General features: G+C 49.3%; 1 protein-coding gene across 1 annotated transcript in view; it reads left to right on the plus strand.

Moving 5' to 3' along the window:
• The window catches only part of LOC140389933 (ubiquitin carboxyl-terminal hydrolase 7-like), a 124,602-nt gene that overhangs the window by 82,247 nt on the left and 25,526 nt on the right, over positions 1–16,829 (plus strand). The window contains exon 10 of the mRNA XM_072474590.1: positions 1,570–1,677. Within this exon, the coding sequence (XP_072330691.1) occupies positions 1,570–1,677 (108 nt within the window). The remainder of the gene's footprint in view (positions 1–1,569; positions 1,678–16,829) is intronic.

Raw genomic sequence — 16,829 nt, forward strand, 5'->3', positions numbered from 1 at the left:
CATTTCTTAATTCCTATTATTTCTGCTGTCTCTTTCTCTAAGGGATCAGCGTTTATTTTAATCACTTGTCTTCTTTTTATACACTTGTTAAAACTCTCACAATCTGTTTTTATATTCATAGCTAGTTACTTTCACGTACAATTCTTTCACTTTATCTCAACCTTTTGGCTGGAATTTTTTGGTTTCTCAAACTCTTTCAATCCTCAGCTTTGCTATACTTTGCAAAATTATAAACCTCTCCCTTTAAGCTAATACTATCTAACTTCCCTAAAAAGCCACAGGTAGATTTATGTCACCGAGTTTTTCCTCTTAATAGAATGTGTTTTTGATGAACATTTTTGGGGCTTTTCGCAGTAACTTCATTGAAGCCTAATTGTGACAATAAGCGATTATTATTATTATTATTTTAAATTATTCCTTTAATGTTAGGCTGGATTTTACAGAGACTGCTCTGGTTCCAGACTCCGGCTAAACATTGGTTGGGTGGGTGGGTGGGGGAATGACACTGCCAGCTGTTCTTCAGCCTCTTAACACTGGGAGCAATGTTAATTGGATTAAAGTGAGAGAGACATCTAATCCTAACAAGGGAGGAAGGCCCATCTTAAAAAGCTGCTGGATAATCAGATGGCTGATATTTGTCCTATTCATTCATGAGATCTGGGTATTGCCAGCATTTATTGTCCATCCCTATTTGCCCTTGAACTGAATGCATTTTGAGAGCCAACCACATTGGTGTGGATCTCGTGTCACATGAAGGCCTGATCAGGTAAGCATGACAGATTTTCATCCTTGAAGGACATGAGTGAACCAGATGGGTTTTATTTATTGAATTCAAATTTCACCATCTTGGCCTTTAGATTGGTAGTCCAGTAACAGTACGCTACGCCGTCAAGCGGTGGCCATCACTAAGAGTACAGGCAGTCCCAGAGAGTTGTGTGCTGCAATGGGGAAGAACTTGAAGGTGACTCCAAGATATCTCTGGAGTCAGGCTGGAAGGTCCCGGCAAGGAGTGTGAGGAGGCGAGTGGGTCAAGTTTGAGAGGACAGGTGGGGATAGTTAAGGCAGTAGGGTATGACTTTGGTTGGCACAGGCAACCCCAAAGGATGGTTCTCCACCTCCCTCGTCCAACATCAGCTGGCACAACTAAAGATGGCAGGGTTCCCCACTGGCATGGGTCCCCTTGTCGTGGGTAAAACAGTGGAGGGGCGGGTGAGGCCCTTAAATGACCATTTCTTTGCCACCTGACACATCTACCACCCCCATGAAATTAGAGACATTTGAGTTTGGGAAGATAGGAAACCGACAGGGCACACACTACATTTTACATGCTATGCTATGAAATCAGGTGAGGGGGCATAAAATCCAGCTCATGTGCTCATATCAACACAACAAAATAATTGCAGTAAAGAAAATGTACTTTAAAAATATACAATCCTTTGTATTTTCCAGAACATTCAGTAGACAGTATTTTACTTATGTTGCGCTGCAATCATAAATATTTCTAATAAGATTACAATGTAAAGTGCTTTAACTGTCCACTGAACAGATTTCAATTGAAATTTTCCATAGGAATCCAAAAATGCAGCAAAAACACATTTAATAAACCCGGGACCACAGACATCGAAAAGACCAAGAAATGAAGAAAGCCAGAAACTACTAGAAGATGAGAAACAGGAGGTAAAGCGTGCTGAACATCGCACATCAAACAAGGCACAGAGCTCTGTCTGAGGCTCATTAGTATACATTATGGGAGATAATTTTATGGAATGTTTTAACACTTAAAAAAGACTGTAGATATACAAATACACGTTTTTGGCTGTTCTTGCTGAGGCGTTTAGAAATTTTCATGCGTCTCGTCATTGCATCATTGGTTGCATGGCATTGACATGAACTATATATCAAATAGGCAGAATTCCAGCCAGGCTCTTCTTAAATGGGTGTGTACTTCACAACTAAATTGTCTCGAATCAACAACAGCAATGTGCACTTCTGTATCACCTTTCACACAATATAATATCCTATTCTGCTTCACTGACGTGTTTTCCAACAAAGTTTGACACCAAGTCATATAAGGAGATACTAGAATAAGTTATCGGTCAAAGAGGCAGTCTTTAAGAAATATTTAGAAGGGAAAGAGGTGGTGAGATTTAGGGAGGTGATTCCAGAGGATGGGGTCCAGTGAGCTGAAGGCACAATTATAAATGATGGAGCATTCAAATCAGGAATGAATAAAAGGCCAGAATTGAAGGAATGAAGAGATCTCAAAAGTTTGCAAACAATTGAGGATATGCTTACAGGGATGGGGGGATTTGAAGTCAAACAAATTTTAAAACTGTATATATTTTTATTAGAATCTTTCCATTTTTCCAAATAACGCAACAAATCTCCAGGATTGTACAGCACAGCATCTCAGCATACATGAATACAGAAAAGGACAGGCGAACAACAATACAGTTGGTTCAGTGTAAATACTAAAGTTGGTGCCTCCATATGTACCAAAGAATGTACTGGGGAATGAGGGAGAAGAGGATGAGACCATGAAAACAAATCCCTGAACCCCGGTGCAGTATAAAGCGATCATCATTCCACTCATTTACACAGAGACGACCAGCAAATTGGTTCAGATTATAACATTGTGGTCAGTGTCTCCCAATACACTATCAATGATAAGAATTATTACCAAGAGCAGAGGATCTCAGGATAACAGGGAATCACTTAAGAGCCAGGAGCACCTGGTCCCATGGTTCACGCCCCTCACCACAAGACAAAAAAGGAAAAAGCTGCTCATTCCAAACTTCACTCAGCCTCCTCAGACATCCCGGTGAATAAGGAACAACCGAGGCTCAGGGGAGCAACAGGATACCGCCCACAGTACAAGACATGGCCTGACATCCTTGTATATGGGAGCCTGTAAACCAAGGATACCCACAGCATGCCAAGACACAGCCAACCTTACTCTTCTACCCACAACGGAGGCACCACACAGACCCCGTTGACACTGGAAGATTTACACAATCCTCCACCATCAAGGAGAAGAATAATCTTCAAGACACCCACCAACTGGACATCTCAGGAGAACACTCCTCTGTCCCTCGACATGATAAGAAAACCCCCTAAGACACAATATGCCAAATCAGTGCCTGCATCAGCACCTTACCTACCCAAATAAGGAAAGGAAACCACAAAAAGAGAGGAACATCAGGATTATCCAAAGAATGCTCGACAAGGTCCAGCATCATATAGCACCGCAAAAAGAATATGATGGGCAGAACAATGCAGCCTGACCAGAGATAGAATACTACTGCCCAGGGGAGCCCCAGTTTCAAAAAGGAGGGCAATTTAGAAGCCACTATATAGGACCACTTGGAGGAGGGCACCTACCTCCCCTTTTCAGCCTACCCTCAAACTGAAGAACACCTAACAACACTGATCCCCAGCACTCAGACTCTCACTCAAACCCTGCAACCCACAGGTTACGACCTCCTCAGTTGGACCCTATCTTGAAAGGGAGAGCCGACCAACAGTCGCCAAGAGGTAGACAACTCAGGGAAGGGCAATCCACTGCACAACCCAACGTACCCTCCACCTGACCCAGGTCAACACAGTTACTCCTGCCCTAACCTACCTGAACAAGTGACCCTAGCCACTGCCCACGCAGCCAAGTGTCTGTTGAAGAAGACTAGCAAATTAAGGATTAACCAACCACACCGAACAGAATTCTCTGGCGTGTGATTAGAGAAGCGAAAGCGAGGGCGTTGGCCCCCTTCCCGATGTGTAGCTCTGGCTGCTCTGATACCCTGAAGATTGCCACTATTGGGCATGGCTTCACCCTCACCCCCACAACCTTGGACATTGCCTCGGAGAAGGCTGTCCAGAACCCAGCAAGTTTGGGGCAGGCCCAAAACATGTGGGTGTGGTTGGCCGGGCCCCTCTGGCACCGCTCACATTTGTCCTCCACCTCCGGGAAGAACCTGCTCATTCGGGTTCTGGTCAGGTGCGCTCTGTGCACCACTTTGAACTGTATGAGGCTGAGCCTTTTGCAGGAGGAGGTGGAGTTGGCCCTTCTCAGTGCTTCGCCCCGGAGTACCCACCCCACTTCTGCCCCCAGTTCATCCTCTCATCTCCGCCTGGTCTCGTCCAGTGGTGTTCGGGTTCTGTCCAGTAGCTGTCCGTATATTTTCCCACAGAGCCCCCCTTCCTCATTGTCCGTGATCATCAGGTCCACTAATAGTGTGGTCTCCAGGGCCCAGGGGTATCCTACTGTCTCTTTGTGGAGGAAATGTTATATTTACAAGTGTCTGATTTCCTGTCCTGGCGGTAGTTCCCATTCCTCCGTCAGTTCGTTTCGCATTGCTAGTCTGTGTCCTATGTAGAGATCCCTGACTGTCAGCGTTTCCCCCATCTTCTCTCCATTTTTACAAAGTTGCGTCTAGCATGGCTGACGGGAACCTGTGGTTCCCGCAGATAGGGGCCATGGGGGACATTATGGTCAGCCCGAAGTGCTGTCTTAGTTGGCCCCACGTTTTCAGTGTGGCTGCTCCCACTGGGCTCGATGAGTATTTTGTCAAGGGGGATGGAAGTGCTGCCGTGACTCGGGCCTGGAGGCAATCCGGGGTATCGGAGCAGCCAGAGCTACACATGGGGAAGAGGCCCGACGCCTGAGCTTTCTCTTCTCTAATCGCACACTGGAGAAGGTGCAATAGGCATTCTTGGGAATGGAAGGAGAAGTCATCCTGAAGTCCATTTTAGGATCAATTACAATTGCAAAGGTCTGATTCAGCCTTGAATGATTGACAGAGAGAGGGATTGAGTTGTTATCTAGGGATCAGCGTTTGTTTGTGCCCCAAAGTGAAGACTATGGCTCCAAACTTGACTCCATAACATCTGAATTTGTGGCATCTCAGCAACATCTTCGATGAAAAATGGCATCTACACCTCATGCTCACATCTGGTACAGTTGTGCCAGATGTTTGGTGAAAGTATTAGTTCAGAAGTTACACATTGAAATTTTACCCTGAAAAGTGTGAGGTGATGCACTTTGGAAGGAGTAACACGACAAGGGGGTACTGAGTGAATGGCAGGACACTTGTAAGCTCATTGGAATAGAGGGACCTTGGGGTGCTTGTCCACAGATCCCTGAAGGCAGCAGGATAGGTTAATAGCATAGCTAAGAAGGCATACGGGACACTTGCCTTTATCAGTGGTGGCATAGATTAGAAGAGCAGAGAGGTTATGTTGGAGCTTTAGAAAACTTTGGTTAGGCCACAACTAGAGTACTCTGGTCTCCTCACTACAGGAAGGATGTGATTGCACTGGAAAGGGTGCAGAGAAGATCACCAAGATATTGCTTCAGATGTAACATATGAGATGAAGAGAGGCTGGATAGGCTCGGGTTGTTTTCTTTAGAGCAGAGAAAGCTGGCGGGGGACATGACTGAGGGGTATAAGATTAGGAGGGGTATGGAGAGGGTTGATAGAAAGCAGCTGTTCCCCTTAGTTGAAGGGTCAATAACGAGGATGCATCATTTTAAGGTAAGGGGCAGGAGGTTTAGAGGGTATTTGAACAAAAATGTTTTCACCCAGAGGGTGGTCGGAGTCTGAAATGCCCTGCCTGGGAAGTCAGTAGAGGAGGGGAACCTCATAACATTTAAAAACCAGGTGGATGAGCTCTTGAAATGTCCTAATATTCAAGGCTATGGGCCAAGCGCTGGAAAGTGGATTAGTGTAGATTTAGGGCACAATTCAGCGGATTTAAAACAAAGTCCGCTGTCAGGTGCATTTCGTGGGGTGTTTCTTGGTGGCTACAGTGCCAAGGAATACCTCGCTATTCACCGGCACCTTGCCATTTTTTTTGACCCCAGGGAAGTTTCTCCACACCCATGGGATTCTGCCGAGTGGAGCAAGTCGGGTGACTCGCTAATGGCCTGGCGACCGGTGCACAGCCTGATTGGGGCTCTCGCACGATTCAGCCATTGCGCCCGGCTCCGTGTCGCGCGCAACAAGGTCACTGAATCGTGCTCTTATTGTATTTTTGTCAGTACAGATTTGATGGACTGAAGAGCTTCTTCTGTACTGTATGACTCTATGACATGTATCATCACGTTACATGCATATTACTTAGTGTGCTGCATCTAAATATAGAAATACAGAGAATACAAATCCAAGTGACACGCTCATTCAATATGCAGTTGTTGTACAATTACACTCAGTACAACATACAAATGAATGCCTGCTATTATGGGCCAGGGTTTAGAGAACCCCAAAGTATATCATGGAGTTCACCTGATCCACAACTTTTAATAGATTGTGGTTATGGGAGCACAAGGGCCTACTTTGCAGGTGTGATGCAACAGAGATCTAAAGTACTTTTAAATTAAAACAATGTTTATTTATGAAACCAGTTAACTCTTTATAAATCCACAGTAAACATCTTAACAAGTATCAACACCAATAAATCCCCCAAATCATACAGTACTCTATAAGTAACTCTTAATCTTTCCTTGCAACATTCATAAGACAAAAATAACCCTTTTCAAGAAAGACATCAGGCTTAACTTCTCTACTGAGAACAGTGCAGCACCGTCAATATGACGCGAGGCAGGTTGAGGTAATGTCAATTGAAGGCTTTATTAAGCAGAACTTTATCCCCAGCAGCGTGATTACAGAATGCAGCTGCTGAGGGAAATGGAGGGAAAAACTGGGTTCTTATACCGGCATTTCTGGGTGGAGTCCAGTAGGTGGCAGATCCTATCAGGACCTGGCATCCGTCCACCAATAGCCTGTCGACACGTGGTGTACCGTATTACCCCTAATACATACCACCACATTCACCCCTTGTTGAAAACTAACCCGGCGGGATGGTGGTTCGCATGGTGGTAGGGGTTTACAGAGTCGGTACTGTGCCGTCACTTTGAACAAAACACAAAATTATCGCTTCAACTGGGCCAACGGGCCAAACAGGGTCGGCATGATGCCATAACTATAACAAGACACAATAACTGAAAACTGGGCCAACGGGCCAAACAGGGTTGGCATGATGCCATAACTATAACAAGACACAATAACTGAAAACGTTGAGAGTTAAAGTGATTCGATGAGCCGGATGGGCGCCCTGGTCATCCTTTCCGATCGTCTCGGGCGTGGTGGTGATGGCGCTGGCTCGAGTCCCGTCGACTCTGGGAGCGTAGCGCTGTCCCCTGTGTCCTTACTCCTGGGCGGGTCTGGGAGGAGAACCGAACCCCCCGGGAAGGGGGTGGCTGCGGGATGAACCGGCGGGAGTGAGGAGGTGGTGATTGGTGTTGCGGGGGTGTGGGTACTCCGGCGGGCGCCAGATCTCGCAGGGAGACCGTGTCCTGTCGGCCATCGGGGTACTCCACATAGGCGTATTGCGGGTTGGCGTGAAGGAGATGCACCCGTTCCACCAACGGATCTGACTTGTGCGCCCACACATGTTTCCGGAGCAGAATGGGTCCCGGAGCTGCTAACCAGGTCGGAAGTGGCGATCCAGAGGAGGACTTCCTAGGAAGGAGGAGGAGGCACTCGTGAGGCGTTTGATTCGTGGTGGTGCACAGCAGGGACCGGATAGAGTGAAGGGCATCCGGGAGGACTTCCTGCCAGCGGGAAATTGGGAGGCTCCTCGACTGGAGGGCCAGCAGGACGGCCTTCCAGACTGTTCCATTCTCCCTTTCGACCTGCCCGTTCCCCCGGGGGTTGTAACTGGTCGTCCTGCTCGAGGCTATGTCCCTGCTGAGCAGGAATTGACGCAGTTCGTCACTCATAAAGGAGGACCCCCTGTCGCTATGGATATAGTCGGGGAAACCGAACAGTGTAAAAATGATACCGAGGGCTTTAATGACCGTGGACGCTGTCATGTCGGGGCAGGGGATGGCGAAAGGGAAACGGGAGTATTCGTCAACGACGTTCAGGAAGTACGCGGTGCGATCGGTGGAGGGGAGGGGGCCTTTGAAATCCAAACTGAGGCGTTCAAAGGGTCGAGAGGCCTTAACCAGGTGCGCTCTATCTGGCCTGAAAAAGTGCGGTTTTCACTCAGCGCAGATCTGGCAGTTTCCGGTGACTGTTCGGACGTCCTCGACGGAGTAAGGGAGGTTGCGGGCCTTAAGGAAGTGGTAGAAACGAGTGACCCCCGGGTGGCAGAGGTCGTCGTGGAGGGCTTGTAGACGGTCCACTTGTACATTGGCACATGTGCCGCGAGATAGGGCATCGGATGGCTCGTTCAGCTTTCCGGGACGATACAAGATCTCATAAGTGAAGGTGGAGAGTTCGATCCTCCACCGCAAGATCTTGTCATTCTTGATCTTGCCCCGCTGTGCATTATCGAACATGAAGGCAACCGACCGTTGGTCAGTGAGGAGAGTGAATCTCCTACCGGCCAGGTAATGCCTCCAGTGTCGCACAGCTTCCACTATTGCTTGTGCCTCCTTTTCCACTGAGGAGTGGCGGATTTCTGAAGCGTGGAGGGTTCAGGAGAAGAAGGCCACGGGTCTGCCTGCTTGGTTGAGGGTGGCCGCCAGAGCTACATCCGATGCGTCGCTCTCGACCTGGAAGGGGAGGGACTCGTCGATGGCGTGCATCGTGGCCTTTGCAATATCCGCTTTGATGCGGCTAAAGGCCTGGCATGCCTCTGTCGTCAGGGGAAAAGTAGTGGACTGGATTAGTGCACGGGCCTTGTCTGCGTACTGGGGAACCCACTGGGCGTAATAAGAAAAGAAGCCGAGGCAACGTTTCAGGGCTTTGGCACAGTGGGGGAGAGGAAACTCCATGAGGGGGCGCATGCGTTCAGGGTCGGGGCCTATCACTCCATTACGCACTAAGTAGCCCAGGATGGCTAGACGATCGGTGCAGAACACGCATTTTTCTTTGTTGTAAGTGAGGTTCAGGGCGTGAGCGGTCTGGAGGAATTTTTGGAGATTGGCGTCGTGGTCCTGCTGGTCGTGGCCGCAGATGGTGACGTTGTTGAGATACGGGAACGTGGCCCGCAACCCATGTTGATCAACCATTCGGTCCATCTCTCGTTGGAAGACCGAGACTCCGTTCGTGACGCCGAATGGATCCCTTAAAAAGTGGTATAACCGCCCGTCTGCTTCGAAGGCAGTATAGTTGCGGTCACCGGTACTGATGGGGAGCTGGTGGTAGGCGGACTTGAGGTCCACGGTGGAAAAGACCTTGTACTGTGCAATCCGATTGACGATGTCGGATATGCGGGGGAGAGGGTACGCATCTAGCTGAGTGTACCTGTTGATGGTCTGACTATAGTCGATGACCATCCTCTGTTTCTCCCCGGTCTTAACAACTACCACCTGGGCTCTCCAGGGACTGTTGCTAGCCTGGATGATGCCTTCCTTCAGCAGCCTCTGGACTTCGGACCGGATAAATGCTCGGTCCTGGGCGCTGTACCGTCTGCTCCTTGTGGCGACGGGTTTGCAATCCGGGGTGAGGTTCGCAAACAAGGAAGGCGGTTCAACCTTGAGGGTCGCGAGGCCGCAGACAGTCAGTGGGGGTATAGGGCCGCCAAATTTAAATGTTAAACTCTGGAGGTTGCATTGGAAGTCCAACCCTAGGAGTGTGGGCGCACATAGATGGGGGAGGACATACAGCCGGTAATTTCGGAACGCCCTCCCCTGCACCGTTAGGTTAGCGAAGCAGAACCCCGTGATCTGAGCGGAGTGGGATCCCACCGCCAGGAACATTTTCTGGGTGCTTGGCCGAATTACGAGGGAACAGCGCCTTACCGTGTCCGGATGAATGAAGCTCTCCGTGCTCCCAGAGTCGATAAGACACGGCGTCTCGTAGCCATTCACTAGGACTGTAGTGGTTGCAGTCTGGAGCGTCCGGGGTTGCGACTGGTCGAGGGTCGTCGAAGCCAGACGTGGTTGTTGAAGTTGAGCATCGTAATCAGGCAGTATGTGGCCGTCTGTGTCGGGGTCCTTCAGCCAAGATGGCGGCGTCCACGGATCGAGCTCGGTCGGGGGTGGACAAAATGGCGGCGCCCATCTCTCCCTCGTGGCGTCCGGGGTCCAAAATGGCGGCGTCCGTTGGTCACACGTGGATCGCTGGGGGTGCTGGGTCTGTGGTCCCGTTTCTTCCCCGGAGATAGCGGCGACCCCATGGGACTTGCACACCGTCGCGTAGTGGCCCTTCTTCCCGCAGCTTTTGCAGGTAGCCACGCGGGCCGGGCATCGCTGCCGAGGGTGTTTCGGCTGGCCGCAAAAATAGCAGCGGGGCCCCCCGGTTGGTCTGGTGTTTTGGCCGCGCAGGTTTGCGGGGGTGGGGGGGGGGTGTCGGAGAGTCGACCGCAGCGGGGGTCCACGGATCCCCACGGAGGCTGTAGTGCGGTCGGGGGCGTAGGCGCGGGCGTTACGCGAGGCCGCATCGAGGGATGCCGCCAGGGCCCGAGCTTCTGTAAGTCCCAGAGATTCTTTCTCCAGAAACCTCTGGCGGATCTGGGAAGAGGCCAAACCTGCCACATACGCATCGCGGACCAGGAGCTCTGTGTGTTCATTCGCTGTCACCGCCGGGCAGTTGCAGTTTCGACCCAGGATCTGCAGGGCGTTATAAAACTCGTCCAGCGGTTCCCCCGGAAATTGCCGTCGTGTGGCGAGCTGGTAGCGAGCAAAAACTTGGTTGGCGGGCCGGATGTAGATATCCTTCAGCGCGGTGATGGCACCGGTGAAACCGTCCTCGTCCTCGATAAGGGAGTAGACGTCAGGACTCACCCTGGAGTAGAGGACCTGCATCTTTTGTTCATCTGTCGGTGTGCCGGGGGCCGTTCCGAGGTAGCCCTCAAAGCATGCCATCCAGTGCTTGAAGATAGAGGCCGAGTTAGCTGCTTGGGGTGCGATGCGCAGGCACTCCGGGGTGATTCGGAGCTCCATGTTCCCACGTCGTTTTCTTCAATTTAAATTCTGCTTAATAAATTGTAGCACCGTCAATATGACGCGAGGCAGGTTGAGGTAATGTCAATTGAAGGCTTTATTAAGCAGAACTTTATCCCCAGCAGCGTGGTTACAGAATGCGGCTGCTGAGGGAAATGGAGGGAAAAACTGGATTCTTATACCGGCATTTCTGGGTGGAGTCCAGTAGGTGGCAGATCCTATCAGGACCTGGCATCCCTCCACCAATAGCCTGTCGACACGTGGTGTACCGTATTACCCCTAATACATACCACCACAAACAGTACCACTTTGAAATCACCAAATGAACATTCTTTAGCTTGCAGAGATTCATACACATCTTGCTGTGTCTGCAGCTTCTCCAAATCTAAAACAAAACTAAACACACTCTGTAGTTATTCTTATATTTTTATTCTTATTCCTCCAACTGGAATCCTTCTCGATTGACAGTCTCTTTGGACAAGAAGGTCTCTGCATGATCCGTCCATTTCTCTACGCCTCGGCATTTCTCTTTAAAGTCAGATACTTTAGTTCAATTTGATCACAGACTCCCTTGTAATTCTCCAACACAGGAGCATTGGTTATCACAGCTTTCAGGCAGTCAAATGCCTGTTGAAACTCCGCTGTCCACTGAAATTTTCGATGTTTCTTCAGCAAGTCGATCAGTTGAGCAACCACAAATTATCGAGATACGGGAATGTTGCCCGTAAACCGTAACGGTCAACCATTCAGTCCATCTCGCACTGGAAGACCGAGACCCCATTAGTGACACCGCAGGGAACACTTCAGAAGTGGTAGAGCCGCCCATCTGCCTCAAAGGCAGTGTATTTGCAGTCACTAGTGCGGATGGGGAGTTGGTGGTAGGCGTACTTAAGATCCACTGTGGAGAAGACCTTGTAATGCGCGATCCTGTTTACCAGGTCGGATATGCGGGGGAGAGGGTACACGTCCAGCTGCGTAAACCTGTTGATGGTCTGACTGTAGTCGATGACCATCCTATGCTTCACCCCGGTCTTTACCACCACTACTTGAGCTCTCCAGGGGCTGTTACTGGCTTCAATGACCCCTTCCCTCAGTAGCCTTTGGACCTCTGACCTAATAAAGATCCGATCCTGGGCACTGTACCGTCTGCTCCTGGTTGCGACGGGTTTGCAATCCGGGGTGAGGTTCGCTAACAGGGAAGGCATATCGACCTTGAGGGTCGCGAGGCCGTAGACAGTGAGGGGGGTATAGGGCCGCCGAATTTGAAAGTTAGACTTTGGAGATTACACCGGAAGTCTAAACCTCGGAGTGTGGCTGCGCAGAGGTGGGGAAAGATGTAGAGCCGGTAATTTTTAAACTCCCTTCCCTGGACTGTGAGGTTTGCTACACAAAACCCCTTTATCTCTACTGAGTGGGAACCGGAGGCCAGGGAGATTGTTTTATTAACGGGGTGGATGAGGAGAGAACAGCGCCTTACCATGTCGGGGTGTATGAAGCTCTCCATGCTCCCAGAGTCGATTAAGCAGGATGTCTCGTGCCTGTTGATTAGTACTGTTGTTGTAGCAGTTGAGAGAGTTCGAGGCCAGGACTGGTCCAGGGTCACCGAGGCTAATCTGAGCAGTTGAGTGTTCTCTTCGGGCGGTGTGCGGTCAGCCGAGCTGGGGTCCTGGGAGTCCATCCCATTGGTCGCACATGGCTGGGGGTGCAGAAAATGGCAGCGCCCATCCATCGAACGTGGCATCCGCGGGACAATTTGGCGGCGCCCAGGGGGCGCACGTGGCCCTGGAGGAGGAAGGTGGAGGCGCCCGCTGGTCGCACGGGGACCGTGGAGAGGTTTGTGGTGGCGGTCCGCATTCGCCACCGGAGACCGCGGAACCACACGGGCCTGGCATACCACCACAAAGTGGCCCTTTTTACCTCATCCCTTGCAGGTGGATGCGCGGGCCGGGCAGCGCTGCCATGGGTGCTTGGCCTGCTCGCAAAAGTAGCAGCGGGGCCCTCCGGGGTTGCCAGGCCACCTTGCAGCACAAGCTTGTGGGAGGATGGGGGATGTCTCGGGGTCGGCTGTGGAGGGGTTCCACGCTGCCCAGGGAGCTGCCGCGCGGTCGGGAACGTAAGCGTGGGCGTTTCAGGAGGCCACATCCAGGGAGCCTGCAAGGGCCCGTGCCTCCTTGAGGCCTAGGGTGTCTTTTTCCAGCAATCGCTGGTGGATTTGGGAGGACAGTATACCTGCCACGAAAGCGTCCCGGATCAAGAGTTCTGTGTGGTCGCTCGCCGAAACTTGCGGGCAGCTGCAGTTTCTCCCCAACACCAGGAGCGCACGGTAGAATTCTTCCGGTGATTCCCCAGGGATTTGTCACCTCGTTGCGAACAGATGTCGGGCGTAGACCTGGTTTACCGGGCGAATATAATGTCCTTTTAGCAGCTCCATTGCTGCATCAAAGTCGTCCGCGTCCTCGATGAGGGTGTAAATTTCCGGGCTCACCCTCGAGTGCAGGACTTGCAATTTCTGTTCTCCCGTGGGTGTGTTTTCGGCCGTTCCGAGATATCCTTTAAAACACGCAAGCCAGTGCTTTAAGGTTGCCGCTGAGTTCGCCGTGTGGGGGCTGAGTTGCAGACACTCCGGCTTGATTCGGTGCTCCATCCTTTTAAATCTAGCTTATTAAATTGATGCACGATCAATGACCACTAAAGTGAGGTTGTAGTCCAACTTTAGGCTTGAATAAGCTAGATGTTCCCCCCAGCAGCTCAGGTACAGAAAGAAGGCTGCTGGGGCGGCACGGGCTCTTATACCCCGCCTTGAAGGGCGGAGCTACCATACAGCTTGACCAATAGGAAACATACAATATCTACCAATGGTGTTCCAGCATTACCAGGTACCGTAATACCTCACACAGTGCTTCTACTGCCTGGACTGAGATACTTTCCAGAGCCTGTGTCACATCTTGTCATGGTCCGTTATAACCTATACAGCATCTCCATCATGAAGGCACAATCTCTGCTAGCGGGTACGCAGCAAGCAGCTTCACACAACAAATCCCCATTGTGTTTTCATTTGACTGCATTACTAATGTACAGAACCCTAATTCCCTATTTAAAAGCAAATGCAGTGGATGAAAGCTTATTCATTCTAACAGGAACGGAGCAAAATAGATCCCGGAAGACAAGGAAAGCTGATAATCCAGGAGCACATAGTCTGGGGATGTGCAACGGTTAGCCTGCTCTAGACAAATTAACACTTAAATATATAACTACTGTATACCCATCACTGAAGGCAGATGAACATAGGAAATGACACAGAGGCATATGTGGAAGGCACAATAAACAATTGTGGTACTCAAGTGGATTCATACCAAGTAGCACAAAGACCCCTTGGAGAAACTCCACATAGGTGAAATAAAAATACCCTATCACATTATATCAAACTTTCTTTCAAACTGGACTGTAACAATTCTGCAGTTACACCTTCTGTTGTTTTTTTAAAGTGTACTGGCTGTACTTCCAAAATTCGCGCCATTATGGTACCCACGACAACAGCCAGTTGTCGTGGTGCATATAGGCACCAACGATATAGGTAAAAAACGGGATGAGGTCCTACAATCAGAATTTAGGGAGTTAGGAGATAAGTTAAAAAGTAGGACCTCTAAGGTAGTAATCTCAGGATTGCTACCAGTGCTACGAGACAGTCAGAGTAGAAATTCAAGAATAGTCAGAATGAATATGTGGCTTGAGAGATGGTGCAGGAGGGAGGGGGTTCAGATTTTTGGGACATTGGAACCGGTTCTGGGGGCGGTCGGACCATTACAAATCGGATGGTCTACACCTGGGCAGGACTGGAACCAATGTCCTTTTGCTAACACTGTTGGGGAGGTTTTAAACTAATGTGGCAGGAGGGTGAGAACCAGATTAGGAAGTTAGAGGTCAGTAAAGAGGCAACAACTGAAGTCAGTAAGGTACTAGATAATAAACTCAATGTGACTAAGGGGAAGAGTAGACAGCGAAGAGATGATGAATGCAAAGGGACAGGTGGTCTGAGGTGCATTTGTTTCAATGCAAGAAGTGTGGCAGGTAAGGCAGATGAATCTAGGGCTCGGATTAATACCTGGGAATAACTTGTTATTGGTATTACGGAGACTTGGTTGAGGGAAGGGCAAGACTGGTAACTAAATATCCCAGGGTATAGATGCTTCAGGAGGGATAGAGAGGGAGGTAAAAGGGGTGGAGGAGTTGCATTACTGGTCAGAGATGATATCACAGCTATGATTAAGGAGGGCACGATGGAGGATTCGAGCACTGAGGCAATATGGGTGGAGCTAAGAAATAGGAAGGGTGCACTAACATTGTTGGGACTTTACTACAGGCCTCCCAAAAGCGAGCGTGAAGTAGAGGTACAAATATGTAGACAGATTATGGAAAAATGTAGGAGCAATAGGGTGGTCGTGATGGGAGATTTTAACTTCTCCAACATTGAATGGGACTCATGTAGTGTTGGAGGCGTAGATGGAGCAGAATTTGTAAGGAGCATCCAGGAGAGTTTTTTAGAGCAGTATGTAAATAGTCCAACTCGGGAAGGGGCCATACTGGACCTGGTATTGGGGAATGATCCAGGCCAGGTGGTTGAAGTTTCAGTCGGTGATTACTTTGGGAATAGCGATCACAATTCCGTAAGTTTTAGAATACTCACGGACAAAGACGAGAGTGGTCCTAAAGAAAGAGTGCTAAATTGGGGAAAGGCAAAGTATAACAAAATTCGGCAGGAGCTAGGGAATGTGGATTGGGAGCAGCTCTTTAAGGGTAAATCCACATTTGAAATGTGGGAGTCTTTTAAGGAAAGGTTGATTAGAGTGCAGGACAGACATGTCCCTGTGAAAATGAGGGTTAGAAATGGCAAGATTAGGGAACCATGGATGACGGCTGGAATTGTGTGACTAGCTAAGATGAAAAAGGAAGCATACATAAGATCTAGGCGACTTAAATCTGATGAAGCTTTGGAGGAATATCGGGAAAGTAGGACAAATCTCAAACGCTCAATAAAGAGGGCTAAAAGGGGTCATGAAATATCTTTGGCTAACAGGGTTCAGGAAAATCCCAATGTCTTTTATTCGTATATAAGGAGCAAGAGGGTAACTAGAGAAAGGATTGGCCCACTCAAAGACAAAAGAGGGAATTTATGCGTGGAGTCAGAGGAAATGGGTGAGATTCTTAATGAGTACTTTGCATCGGTATTCACCAAGGAGAGGGACATGGCGGATGTTGAGGCTAAGGATGGATGTTTAAATACTCTAGGTCAAGTCGGCATAAGGAAGGGGGACGTTTTGGGTATTCTAAAAGGCATTAAGGTGGACAAGTCTCCAGGTCCGGATGGGATCTATCCCAGGTTACTGAGGGAAGCAAAGGAAGAAATAGCTGGGGCCTTAACAGACATCTTTGTAGCATCCTTGAGCACAGGTAATGTCCCAGAAGACTGGAGAATTGCTAATGTTGTCCCTTTGTTTAATAAGGGTAGCAGGAATAATCCAGGGAATTATAGACCTGTGAGCTTGACATCAGTGGTAGGCAAACTGTTGGAGAAGATACTGAGGGATAGGATCTATTCACATTTGGAAGAAAATAGACTAATCAGTGATAGGCAGCATGGTTTCGTGCAGGGAAGGTCATGTCTTACAAAACTAATAGAATTCTTTGAGGAAGTGACAACGTTAATTGATGAGGGAAGGGTTGTAGATGTCATATACATGGACTTCAGTAAGGCGTTTGATAAAGTATCCCATGACAGGTTGATGGAAAAAGTAAAGTCGTATGGGGTTCAGGGTGTACTAGCTAGATGGATAAAGAACTGGCTAGGCAACAGGAGACAGAGAGTAGTGGTGGAAGGGAGTGTCTCAAAATGGAGAAAGTTGACTAGTGGTGTTCCACAGGGATCCGTGCTCAGACCACT

Source organism: Scyliorhinus torazame, chromosome 14 (genome assembly GCF_047496885.1).
Source record: "Scyliorhinus torazame isolate Kashiwa2021f chromosome 14, sScyTor2.1, whole genome shotgun sequence".
In the NCBI taxonomy this organism is placed as follows: Eukaryota; Metazoa; Chordata; class Chondrichthyes; order Carcharhiniformes; family Scyliorhinidae; genus Scyliorhinus; species Scyliorhinus torazame.